The sequence below is a fragment of the Melanostigma gelatinosum genome (assembly GCF_949748355.1).
Source record: "Melanostigma gelatinosum genome assembly, chromosome: 4".
NCBI lineage: Eukaryota > Metazoa > Chordata > Actinopteri > Perciformes > Zoarcidae > Melanostigma > Melanostigma gelatinosum.
The window spans coordinates 25,705,880-25,720,029 of record NC_136637.1 but is presented as its reverse complement, the minus strand read 5'-3'; the positions used below and the strand labels follow the sequence as shown (position 1 = coordinate 25,720,029).

The 14,150-nt window shown below is 46.1% G+C and overlaps 1 protein-coding gene across 3 annotated transcripts in view; it reads right to left on the bottom strand.

The window, feature by feature from the left end:
- ssbp4 (single stranded DNA binding protein 4) overlaps positions 1–14,150 on the bottom strand; it is an 83,009-nt gene that overhangs the window by 20,322 nt on the left and 48,537 nt on the right. For all 3 annotated transcript variants that reach the window (XM_079267089.1, XM_079267090.1, XM_079267088.1), the window contains exon 5: positions 4,722–4,811. In XM_079267089.1, the coding sequence (XP_079123215.1) occupies positions 4,722–4,811 (90 nt within the window). The remainder of the gene's footprint in view (positions 1–4,721; positions 4,812–14,150) is intronic.

Here is a 14,150-nt window from a genome sequence, read left to right as displayed (position 1 = left end):
TTGGTTTCCATCCTTGGAGCAGCAGATGGGCGATGAATCCATCAACTGTCCACTATTGTCGTCAGCTGTCATTTCTGTGATCACACATCTCTGAACGCCAAGAAATTTTTTTGTTTTTGAAAGACATTCCTGACGTCTCAGTGTCCTCTCTTCTATTTCTCCTCCCTCCTGTCATTAACTCTCTCTCCTCGCAGCCCCCTCCCTCCCTCTTCTCCCCCTTTGCTTGTCCTCCCCAGAGGGCCATGATGCAGCAGCGATGGACTTTGGCTGAGAGGAGAGGAGGATTATATCCCGAATGTATAGAGATCCTCACACCAAACACAGCCTTTCTCTCCCCCTTTTCTCCTCCTTCATCTGTCTTTTTTAACCAAAAGCATGTCTCTCTTCATCTACCTTTCCTTTGTCTCTGCAGGACTCGATGGCCTGCTCGTCCTGTGAGCTACAGATGAGGGGAGCACACCCTCCTGCTGCACCCTCTGCCTCCATTTTTCTCCACTGTCCCTCCTTTGCCCCTCATCCCTCTCTCACAGGACTGTAGCCAATAACAGTGTTGGGGTCACCCATGTTAATTACACAGCTAGTGCAACTGGGAAAAATGTAATGCAACACACACACACACACACAGCACACGTGAACAGTTCCTACAGAACGGAGTTGGTGAGTAAGCATGTGTCACTGAAGCAGTGCGTGTGTGTGTGTGTGTGTGAGTGAGTGTGTGTGAGAGAGAGAGAGAGAAAAAATAATAGTTTCAAAGTCAAGGGAAATGGAGAGAGCAAGGAAATGTCATGGAGAAGGATGCCAGGCGTACGAAGGAGAGAGGAGAGGGAGAAGGTGGAAGCAGACCCGGAGATGAGAAATGACTAAAGCACGGAGAACATTCCGCTTTAGCAGATACAACCCATTCACAAGCCCACATCAGAAACATAATAACCATTGTCGAGTCTTTTACAAAGGTGGAAAATTCTCCCTGTCAAATGACTGACCTTACCGCCAGTGTAACTGAGAGCAGTGAGATGAGCATGTGAGTGAAATCTCAACAATACGTGGGAGGGAACGACAAAAAAGGAAAAAGAAATCTGCTTCCCCTTCATCTGAATGAATAAATGAACTGCAGAAAACTCGCTAGCCTGCATTTTCAGCGGAGACCGCAACCATTAGTTCACCGGGGAGTGAATGTCAGCTACCTGAGCAGTGTGTGTGGTGTCAGCCCTCGCTGAAGTTGAAAGACGCCATACGAACACGCATTGAGATATGCTGCAGTTCTGCAACACCGTCCGTTCGATTTAGGGAAGTCTGATGTGAAGTTTGTGAGGGTGCAGAGAACCTTTTGTCGATGTTTTTTGTGTGTGTGTGTGTGTGTGTGTGTGTTATGCAGGCTCTCTGTTTTGGTTTTCTTTACATTTGCTTGCTTTGCTGCTCAGATTAGCTGAGCTAAGCGAAGAGAAGAGAAGAGAGCGAATATTGCGGCGTTGGAAAGAAACCATCAATCCCGCCTTTCGTCTGTCTGTCTGTCTGTCTGTCTGTCTGTCTGTCTGTCTGTCTGTCTGTCTGTCTGTCTGTCTGTCTGTCTGTCTGTCTGTCTGTCTGTCTGTCTGTCTGTCTGTCTGTCTGTCTGTCTGTCTGTCTGTCTGTCTGTCTGTCTGTCTGTCTGTCTGTCTGTCTGTCTGTCTGTCTGTCTGTCTGTCTGTCTGTCTGTCTGTCTGTCTGTCTGTCTGTCTGTCTGTCTGTCTGTCTGTCTGTCTGTCTGTCTGTCTGTCTGTCTGTCTGTCTGTCTGTCTGTCTGTCTGTCTGTCTGTCTGTCTGTCTGTCTGTCTGTCTGTCTGTCTGTCTGTCTGTCTGTCTGTCTGTCTGTCTGTCTGTCTGTCTGTCTGTCTGTCTGTCTGTCTGTCTGTCTGTCTGTCTGTCTGTCTGTCTGTCTGTCTGTCTGTCTGTCTGTCTGTCTGTCTGTCTGTCTGTCTGTCTGTCTGTCTGTCTGTCTGTCTGTCTGTCTGTCTGTCTGTCTGTCTGTCTGTCTGTCTGTCTGTCTGTCTGTCTGTCTGTCTGTCTGTCTGTCTGTCTGTCTGTCTGTCTGTCTGTCTGTCTGTCTGTCTGTCTGTCTGTCTGTCTGTCTGTCTGTCTGTCTGTCTGTCTGTCTGTCTGTCTGTCTGTCTGTCTGTCTGTCTGTCTGTCTGTCTGTCTGTCTGTCTGTCTGTCTGTCTGTCTGTCTGTCTGTCTGTCTGTCTGTCTGTCTGTCTGTCTGTCTGTCTGTCTGTCTGTCTGTCTGTCTGTCTGTCTGTCTGTCTGTCTGTCTGTCTGTCTGTCTGTCTGTCTGTCTGTCTGTCTGTCTGTCTGTCTGTCTGTCTGTCTGTCTGTCTGTCTGTCTGTCTGTCTGTCTGTCTGTCTGTCTGTCTGTCTGTCTGTCTGTCTGTCTGTCTGTCTGTCTGTCTGTCTGTCTGTCTGTCTGTCTGTCTGTCTGTCTGTCTGTCTGTCTGTCTGTCTGTCTGTCTGTCTGTCTGTCTGTCTGTCTGTCTGTCTGTCTGTCTGTCTGTCTGTCTGTCTGTCTGTCTGTCTGTCTGTCTGTCTGTCTGTCTGTCTGTCTGTCTGTCTGTCTGTCTGTCTGTCTGTCTGTCTGTCTGTCTGTCTGTCTGTCTGTCTGTCTGTCTGTCTGTCTGTCTGTCTGTCTGTCTGTCTGTCTGTCTGTCTGTCTGTCTGTCTGTCTGTCTGTCTGTCTGTCTGTCTGTCTGTCTGTCTGTCTGTCTGTCTGTCTGTCTGTCTGTCTGTCTGTCTGTCTGTCTGTCTGTCTGTCTGTCTGTCTGTCTGTCTGTCTGTCTGTCTGTCTGTCTGTCTGTCTGTCTGTCTGTCTGTCTGTCTGTCTGTCTGTCTGTCTGTCTGTCTGTCTGTCTGTCTGTCTGTCTGTCTGTCTGTCTGTCTGTCTGTCTGTCTGTCTGTCTGTCTGTCTGTCTGTCTGTCTGTCTGTCTGTCTGTCCGCCATGCACACAGGGTCTATTTATGGAAAGCAATGTCACTCATGCAACACCATCGTATAGCTTTCTCCCTGGCCTGCTCACTGCTCGTACATCATTAACATTCTCTACGACCCCTTCACGCACGTGCACACGCACACGCACACACACACAGGCGGCACAGCACACGACATGCTGCCAATCAACCAGCACAAGACAACGCAGGCTTATACAGTTCCACACTGGAGGTATTTACACACCAGCCATACTAAACGTCCAATAGGAGACGTAAAACCTGCTTAATCATTAATAACATGAAAAGCATTATGGCATCCTGCACATTTTGTTATTCCTACACGCAAACAAACAAAAAACAGACTTTGAGCAAATACATATCAGAGCTGCATCCAAACAAACTAAACATGGTCAGTAATATGCGATAAATAAGTGACAAATATTCTAAAAGAGTTTTAAAAGAGACATATCTTGCTCATTTTCAAGTTCGTACTTGTATTTTTGGTTTCTGCTCGATTGTTTTTACATGCTTTAATACATTTTCTCATACTGCCTGTCTGAGTATACCTGTTTTCCATCTGTCTTCAATGCTCTATTTTAGCGCCTGTCTCTTTAAGCCCCCCCAACACAAAATGGACAGAGAGGGCCCTATAACAATGTGATGGGCAGAAAACAGTCCCTTTGGAGCAGTTCAGAATTCCACCACCGGAAATATGCCGGTGTTCAAAGAAGAACTTAAATGGTGCCATTTGCTATATATCACCTCGAAAAGACAGACCCGTCTGAGGCATGGTTGTATATCGCAATCTATAACAAAATGATATACTTAAAGTATAAAAAAACAATAAATACACGATAAAAATGTTGTTTTTTATGGTCATATACATATATGCAATGGTGATTGCTGGGAAATATGTGTTGATGTTCAAACATAAAAGCTGCAGTAAGTAGCTACCAAAGGCCACTGCTGTGGATTGAGCGTTTTGATGCTTTCACATTATTTATACAGCACCTAGACCTTCTTTATAATCAAAAAAGACATAGAAATCTCACTTTCTACGACATGGGACCCTTAAATGAAAACAATGTACACCTTTGCCAATTCTGGGAATATCTTTGCGGGTGCCGATATTTTAGATTGTGAAAGTGTTACGAGCTTGATGTGTTTTAAATAGGGCTTGCGTGTGTGCATGTTCGTGTGTGAGAAAGGAGAGAGTGATGGAGAGAGAGAGACAGAGAGAGAGAGAGAGAGAGACAGAGAGAGAGAGAGAGAGAGAGAGAGAGAGAAACAGTGTGAGAGAGACAGAGAGAGAGAGAGAGAGAGAGAGAGAGAGAGAGACCTCGTCAGCCTCCGAGAAAGCCTTCAGAGAACAGTGGTGACACGAGGAATTAGTGACACAAGTAACACAAACCAGTGATAATAGCCTCGTCTCTTAAACCCAAAATAAATAATAATAAAAATCTACAAGCACTAATACATGCTCTCTAGGAGTCAGCTTCAGACAGAGCCCCAGGAGTTAACGACCCCAGCATGGACATATGGGACGGAGGCAGAGAGACAGAGAAGGGAACACATCTGGACAGGGATTAAGACAGCTAAAGAGGCTAAAAAAGGAGGAGGAGACAGAAGGATTGGCTTAGCGATGGCTACGGGAGGGGCTGCTGGGTGGGGGGGGGGGGGGGCGGTCGTGTGATGTTGTGGTGTGATGGGTGAAGGTGGGGGTGGGTGAGGGATGAAGTCAGTTAGAAAGTTCTGTTCCTCACTTGAAAGAAGCCCGGGGGCATGGGTCCTGCTGGCATGACATCATTGGGTGGCATGTTGCCCATCACTGGACTGGGAGCAGCAGCCGCACTCTGAAAGACAAAAGAAAAAACACAAGAGACCGCAGTTTACTCCCAGTGTTCATGTTTGATGGAGCAGTAAACAGCAATCAGGTGTTCAAATAATCCCACGTTCACCGAAAATAATGGAAAGAGAGATATGGCGCGCAGAAATGATCTGCCGCAAAACGTCCAACGCCGATTACACTCACTGAATGTCTGGACACAAATGGAGCAATTACCGATTAACTGATGAAGATAAGATTATTTAGTCACAGTGATAAATGACACTATCTTGTCAAGATGCAGAGAGTTTAGGGGGAACATTAAGGCTTCAGTGGAGTCGTCCGTACGATGCGCTGCAGCCAGACCAGTGGATCCATTTCAGCTGAACTTGAAGACGTGAGAGCGAGGTAGAGTTATGTTTCTTTCTTTCTCCAACACAAAGGAGACAAACTATTTTCAGGTCTGCTCTTATTTGCCCGATTTCTTCTTTTTCCACGAGTCAATGGTCCAAATGGATTTGTCGGCCAACAAAAAATAAGCAAAAAAATGTGCAAATACACAAAAAAATCAACTTTTACTGCAAATGCTTCAAAATAAAAGCCTTCCAGCGGCATCTCCATATAGGACAGGAGCTCAAAATCTTCAATAACCGTCCCTGAGTAATTTGAGGAAGAAAGATGTTTTTTTTTTTTTTACAAAAATATGCCAAACATTTTTTCTTCATATATCTTTAGTTCAGGCAGAATCTGATTAAAGAGTAAATTGCAAGAATAAAACTCGGATCAAACTGACCTCGCCAGTGCTCAAAACGTTTCATACTTACAGACACATTTCATTGGGCACAAAGTATTGAGGGTCATCACCCAGTTCACTCCCGTACTTTGCTGTCAGTGTTTTGGTCCCACTTCATATTGATAAACAACGAGATGACCATTTTTTAGCACCATAATCTTGATTTACAGAGCAGCCTTTAGTCCTGCATGCAATCCCAATTTTGAATCTGGCCTCCAAATACATTTCTGGCAATATTTCCTTCACATTTTCTCTCAATTATAATGATTTTCAACATCGGGGAGAAGACAGATGTGACGCTCGCTGCTCTGGTTTCCTTCTGAGGCAGCGAGGCAGCGAGGCTGACAGGCGGTGTGTTTGGTCATGACTGCTTTGTCAGAGCTCGACATTCACACATGGCCGGCGCCAAAGAAAGGGAAAAAAAAAAAGAAGTTACCCAAAGAATACATATTCAATCCGAATGTGGAGCCAATTCACGTGTAACAGGAGGATCCAACACTGTGGAGGAATATGAAGCTACAAACAGCCCTTCTTCCTCAAAGGACATACAACAGTATTGGTTGTATGTTCAAACACTTAACTTTCCTCATATTTACATTTCCCTGACAAGTGTCTGACAGTAAGAATAATGATCATGCGAGACGCAAACGTAGAAGTAGCTTGACGAAGTTGCACTTCGCAAAAAAAGGTCAAAGCGTTCGACTTTGACGCCACGGACTGCGGTTTAGTATGCTGCCTCTTTCGACAGGCAGAAACCACGACCACAGTCTTTCCCAAACCTTATCCCAGTAGTGTTAGTTACCTAAACGTAACCATATGTTAACCATGGAGGGAGGCGGCAGATCAGAAAACTGCTCATGTGGATCTTACGTCCAGATGGGAGGACTTGATGTAGCGTGTCAAAGGAACCACAGAAGCTTTTATCGTAATAACGTTGCTTTTTAAAATTTTAAATCACAAAATCTGTTAGCTAACCGAACAATCAGACTCTCCACAAAACGTACAAACACACACACACACACACACACACACACGGTGCGCTCCTTCCGCCCCTCCCCCCACTGTAACCAGAGCTTCACTCACATCCAGAGCAAACAATCCCTCCATCCCTCGGCTGACCTGCACGGCCCAGACACTAACTAACAGGCCCCGGGGCCATGACGCCGGACACACACACACACATTGGTAAGAGGGTGTGGATCTGTGGGACTCGAACAAATCATAAGAGACTTACAGAGTGTGGATGTGGACATATCCACAGGAGTCAGACACCAGCAGAGAGACACAGAGAGAGACAGACAGACCTGGAAACAATAGAGAGGGAGAGAGAGAGATCTCTCTCAAAGGGTGAGGAGAGGTCGGACAGTGAAGAACTGTTAAAGATGCTTCTATAGTCCTCTGAGGTCTGTGTGTGTGTGAACCGTACCACTTCCTCCAAGCCTCAACATGCAAGTCAAGAGTATCGACCAAATCGGAAAGCAAAGGAGCGTACAACAATGCCCCCAGCAACACTTATTCATGATGATACAGCTCAGATATAAAGTTCTCACTCCCAACTTGTCAAATACAGACGCTTCCCCTTGGTGTCTGGTACCGACGCACTGAGGCACCCTTTAGCGTCTGTATGAGAGGCTCCAGGCTTCATACCAAATCCAATGTAAATCCATCAGCGTCATCGTTAGATGGTCAGAGCAACTGACGAAGTATAAAGAGTGAGAAAATGTGTGTTGGATGGGAGGGAGGGGAGGGAGGGGAGGTTGGACGGGTCAAACAACCAAAACTTTCACAAAGGAGAACGCTGTTTGTGTCCCGCGTGAAAGGCAATCAACGTTGAGTTATTTTAGCTCAGTTTTGTTGTGTAACTTACATACTTAACTACATCCATGATCTTTTCCTTAACCGAACCAAATTGTTTTGTTGAGTACGTGAACCTAAAAACTAAGTAAACCTACGTTGGAAATGTATTGTAAAAGGGACTGTATGCATGTAACGAGCAGGAACTGACCCGCGGTCAGTGAAACTGTCGCTCGAGGGGTACGGAGAGCGTCATAGTCTGAAGCCTTGGGCCACTGAGCGGTATTACAACGGCAGGTTATCAAACTAGTAAAATGAACAATTGAGTTGAGTTAACCTTAACACAACCCTACTGACGTGGCGAATGTATAGTTTTCTGAAATATCTGTCAAATTAGGGCAACAAATGACAAATAAACATCTTCGAAAGAGTCTTCCAAGACGTTTTGACCCTTTCTTCCTGATAACTGAGACCCAACCCAGGACCAGAGTCAGGCTCCTACCAAATTATATTCGGTCTAATGGGGTCAGATCCCATTGTATTGTTGCTATGTGGATCTGAGCAAACCCATTATCAGCTCTGATCACAATCATAATCACTGCAAGATACAAAGGTGGTGTTTTTTTGAGTCAAGAAGAACAGTGTGAGCGGCGAGCTTCAGGAGGAAGAATGAAATGTTTTTGTCTCCTTCTACAATGGCTGCTGATTGTAAGGTGGTGTCCTCTTTTTATTTGGGCTTTGGATCAAGACTAATTATCCTGGCGTGTCTTTGGATGGGGTCTGACTGTCCTCTGCTCCCTCGCAAACGGGCAGCAAATATATTTACGCGAGTCACGGGTACGGGTGGGTTTTCCACTGGTCTGTCTCGGCGAGATCACGTTCAAATTTACACAACAAAATAAATAAGTGTGTGAAATGAGTTGAATGGAAGGAGCAACTTTGCAGGATCCCCTAAAAGAAACACAGAGGGATCTCAGACTCTTCTGACCTCAGCTGGGCCCGATAAAGCGTGTCATTGTGAGCTGTTGTCGAACAATGGGACAAAACAATAGGCTAAATGCTGTATATTACACACATGCAAACGCACGGTCAACCAGGTACGGCGTATCGGAGAGCATTTGATCTGCTCAGGGATCAGCAGAGAAAGAGAAAAGAAAGATGGAAACGAGAAAAGGAAGAGAGAAGGCCAGAGATGGCTGGATGAACAGCAGAGCATCTCTCGGGGAGGAGAAAGGGTGAATGGAAGTGGTGCTGGCATGTAAGTATGTGTGGCGAGTGTGTGTGTGCACGCGCGTGTGTGTCCGTGTCCGTGTGTGTGTGTGTGTGTCTCAACCAGCCAGCGAGGCTCCACAGTACTCAGGTGAAGCGGCAGCAAAAGGCCCCCTTCTCCTAGTTGCCATGACAACCCCGACCTCAGCTCCTGCTCTCCAGTGCCCATTAAAACCCTCAGGCCGTCAATCATCAGCATGGCCAGGGAGCAGAGGGAGAGAGGGAGAGAGAGAGGGAGAGAGAGTGGGAGAGAGAGCGGGAGTGAGAGAGAGAGGGAGGGAGAGAGGGAAGAAAGAGAGAGAGAAAAAGAAAGAGAGATGGAGTTTAAAGCAGCCTGTGGCTTTTGATAGCAACCCTGTGTCTCCCTCTTCTTCTTCTCTCTCTCTCTCTCTCTCTCTCTCTCTCTCTCTCTCTCTCGCTCTCTCTCTGCACCTCCATAAAAACCATCCACTAAAATCCGAGCTGCCTCTTCACGACATTATCTTCATTCATTTCAAATCAATTTTCATACAAGCTATCTTCATTCAGCATCCCATTTTAACTAATGATCCTTCCTTGTTCGCCATATAACATCTTCAGTCTTAATTCTGCAGCCATCCATACCCCTCTCCTTCATGTCGGAAAAAGAGCTTCGAGACCAATGTTTTCGAAATCTAAAGCTCTCCGTCCATTTCCTTCCAGGGCGTTTGCAACCCTATCGGTAAGATACTTGCACATACACACTATGTATAGGCTGACTTAGCAAAATGACAAAATGAACCACGCGATGACTTCAACTGAACGTGTCTTCCTATAGGGCAGGAGGAGAGCTAGTTAGCTGTGAGCAGCCAGTGGGAATCCTGCGGTGTGTTTGGTTAACAGCGCTAACAGCTAATGGAACTCAGCACGCAGCAGGAACGTCAGTTAAACTGTTCAGAGGGAGCGTAAAACACAGTGAACCGCAGTTTAGCTGCACGGAGCCTGTGCAGACAGCTGCATCCAGACGCAGAACGTGAAGGTGTTTTATAATCAAGGCCATTTTATGTTAACATCAGCCACACCTACAGTTAGGACAAAGAATAGTTTCATTACATGACACACGCATGAATTTGCGCCCATGCAGTCTGTACCTGATAAACAGCTAGTTTGGGCTCTAAACATTGTTTTTCATGGGATAAATATAAAAAAGGATATTCAAACTGCAGCAGCGGCGTACGGAAGGTACGGCAGCTTCTAGTTACTAGTTATGAAGTTTGTAAAAAATAAAAGCCAAAGGGAATCTCATCTTGGGAGCTTTGCCACCTGTTCTTTTCTCTCCGGTCTTTTCTTCCTGCCGCTTTTATGCTTGAAAGGCTTGACTGCTCGCTCTGCAGATGTGATCGTGGCAGATTTTGCAGCCGAAACTGGCCACCGCATATCGTAACATCTCGTCACATGATGGAACAATCATCAGTGCACACCTTTGTATGGCAAAAACACCAAGGAAAATAAGAACTATATTTCATTGAATAGTTTGCTATAGGCTGCTTCTGACTAAATGTAGAACTATGACAGAGGTGGGTTAGCTTTGTCTAGAGGCCACCAGGGCAACTGCACTGCATTGTCTGTCTATATTTACACCCCTGAACTGTTGGCAGAGACATTTGAAAAGCATCTAAGAGTTTTTTTATTTCTGAGTAAATGACAAAAACATTCCTCCTGTAGTTATCATCGTGCATGTATTTGATAATTTCCTCTCACAGAAGGGGTCTCCTCTCCTTTTGCTCCTGGTTGTGATCCTCTTTAGCTCTCTGGCGGAGGCTAGCTGGCTAGCTGGCTGGCTAGCCGGCTGGCTGGACGGCCCACAGACAGTGAGTGAGCGGCTCTATCTGTCCGGTGATCAGACCTCTGCTTCCAGGGGGTAATGGATCTGCTGTTATCTGGGTCCAGACAAGCAGGCCAACACACTGCTACCTGCTGTCCACAACAACACTGATACCGACCGGTTAGTGCGAGCGAGTGTGTGTCGGTGAATACGCGTGTGTGCGCACAAGCCTGCGTTTCTTTCAGAAGTGCCTCAGTCTGACCTGCGACCCCAGCACACACTCGATGTATCTCAAACACAGAGAAACGCTGCAACGTGTGAACAAACGTATACAAATGCCCATACTGCCACCCTAAGACACACACACACACACACACACACACACACACACACACTGTCCAGTCCACTCTTTTACCAGCTTACATTATTCACACAAGGGCTCTCTGTGTCTCCCTCATTCCTTCTGTTCATACCTGCTATATTCTCTCTTTTTCACTCCCATTCTCTGTCTGCTCCACAAAAAAAAGTGAATGCTACTGAAAAAAAACGGGTTCAAGCTGTTCATGTAATGAAAGATAAAGAGGCCGCATTTAAATACCGCCGCCTGTGCAGGCATAAACAGGGGTGTGCACGTTCGGGATGCGCTTCCACGTGAATGAACACTCCATTGCGCGTTCATACATGCAGTTTATGTGACTTGCAGACTGATTTGCAGACAAACGGCCGTTTCATCTGGTGCATCTCCTTAACCAAACCCGGAGATCCTTCTCCACACCGCTCCCAACTGCCATCGCCGTCACCCTCTTCTCCAAAACTACCCCATTTGTCCTTCTGTCACAACCCTCAACTTCAAGAGCTCCAATAACTCTGTCACCGAAGTCAACTTTATAAAGATTAGCGAAGAGGCAGGAGTGTGTAAGCATTGCTGCCGCCGGACGGACCGGTCTAATCGATGGAGGACGGAGATCTGCCAAACAGGTACAACAGGTATGCAGCAAAATGTGCTCACACACACACACACACACGCACACACACACACAGCGACTATGCATGGGATCATGCTGTATATATTACACACACACACACACACACACACATCATGCCATTGCCTTCCCATAGCTGCAGCAGCTGTTATGTCAATCAGGTGAATTAATTACCGGTAAACAAATCTGCCTGGGATCCCCCAACAGAACACACACAAACATAAACAAACATACACACACACACGCACACACACACACACAACCCTCCTCCTCGCACCGCCTCTGTCTCCCAAGCATCTCATCCCAGCATCAGGGCCCCAGGAGCCTGGAGCTGCCTCCCAGCTACCCAGGCACCGCTCGGAGCTGGAGGCCCAGAGGGAAGGCTCCGTGGCTGGGGGACGTCGCCCGGCTCTCCCCCCGCTGCCCTGGAGCACCTGCCTTAACTCCCGCTGCTGCCTCTCAGGCTAACCAATCAACCTATGGCAATTCACACACACACTACCTGACGGGGAAAGGCAACACACACTCTGGAGTGCAGATGGCATAAACACACACATTTGTGCACACAGACACCTGGAAAATGGATCTGAGATGAAAAAAGAAATGCAGACAGACAATTCTGCCTCCTGTAAACGAAGAATGAAGGGAGGGATCCATTCCACACGACACACAAAACAACCCGAAATAAATAAATAACACACTGAGAAATAGAGAAATAGAATAGACTTAAGAATAGTTTTAGAACGGTTTATTATAACTTTTGTCATATTTTCACAGATCATTTCTATTGGAAATCACAACATTTCCCAAACAGAGTTCATTGCTGAGATCTGGGAATCTGATGGAGTAAGAAACATGAGCAGTACCTACAGTACTGTGTAATATGGAGAAAATATCACAATACTTTTGACCAAATACCTCAACATTGATATTTCAAGAACAATGTACAGTTGACCATTGGTGCTTTTAAAACTGAGAAGCATTACCAAGGAGGGTTTAACTAAATCTTACTTGGAGCTAAACTATTAGCTAAACGAAACACGCACAAACTGAGTGAAACACTTATTGATGTAAAGTAATTTGGTAGCTGGCCTCCTGACACAGACACAGACACACACACACACACACACACACACACACACACACACACACACACACACACACACCTCGAAGCCTTTATTGGCGGTGTCGGTAGTTAATGACCAAAGGTTGGCGATGGCCTGCTGCTCGCTCTGGTGACCCTTTCTAACACAGGTCCCCCCTGCTGGCACTGCTCTTTAATTACACACACACACACACGCACACACACACACACACACAAGTGCTCGTATACACACTGATATGCAGCCCCCGCCTCCTCTGCCCGTGGCCTTTCACTCCCTCATTAGGCAGTTGGTGTTGGATGGAAAGCCACCAGAGAACCAGAGGACAGGGTGTCACACTGACGCTCGTCCACAGAAACACACACACATACACACACACGCACACACTTTGAATGAAAGAGGCTTCCACATGCACTCAAAGCAAAATGCCTAATTGAAGATTATTAATGCTGCTAATTAGGGAATAATAGAATGCTTGGAGACAAAACCTAATGTGAACACTAGCAGAAGAATGAAAGGTGTTTAAGCGTTTGTAAGAGAGAGGGACTTAGCTAAAAGGATTTTATCATGCTCTATATCACTCCTGTCCTTTTGAAATAACTGGCTGGTGTCTCGCTACCACAACTCTTATTCACGAGGAAGTGTGCATCCGGCGGGGCGCCAGTCACCGCTCAGCTCCGCAGGTCACAGAGGGCTGCAGATCAGGACGGAGGAGGTAGATCATCCCCTGAAAGGCCACTTCACAGGTGTCGGCAGGCACGCTTACACACTTTGACACTGTTACAAAGCTGTACAGAATGGTGCGCATTGCAATTTATGGGTCCATTTCATTGTTTTCTTCTTCTGGGACAAATGTCAATAAACATTCCCCGGTGTAAAACATCTGCAGTCGGTTCTCGTGTCAGTACCTCAGAATCAAAGAACCAACGTCCAACAATCACACCAATCCATTTAAAAAAGAGGCAGATAAACATCTGATCAGCCTCCGTAGAGCAGAACGCAACCAGCCAAAAGACATATCGCATGTTGCCAACCAGACATCTACATTCATGTTCCTACATCCTACAAACAGTTTTCACTCGATTGCAAAGACAACTGATGAGTTATGGATGTCATACATTGTGTTTGCTAGGGTCCCGTCTCAACAACTTCACATGTAAACGCATGTTTCTTGAAAGATTGTGGGCATGTTGGGTGTCATGTATGCAAGGAAGAAAGGAGCCCTCACTCATCGTTGCTTATTGAGTGGTTGAATGCCCACTATGGTATCATGTCCGTTCATTTCTGCTGCAGTTTTAACCTACAGACTCACTTTCACACTTGCTACTGTTGGAACAGTTGCAGCTCAAACTTTGCCAAGATTTAATAATATAATATAACACTTTATCAGCCAGACCTCCTACGGGACTATTAAAAATGAAAAGAGTCTCTGGCAACCTTGTTAGCAATATCTACCTCCTCCTTATTCTTTGGCATTCTTTCATATTCACCCGCTCACTCCTATTTCTTTTTTGCTCTCTCGCGCTCTTTCTTTTCTCATGTTGTGCTCACGCAACTGGATTTATATTTCTGCAGAAGCTGAGAAGGTGCGAGATGAAAAGGAGAGGGGAAGTGGAGGTACCGTATACGGTGCGCAGCCAGC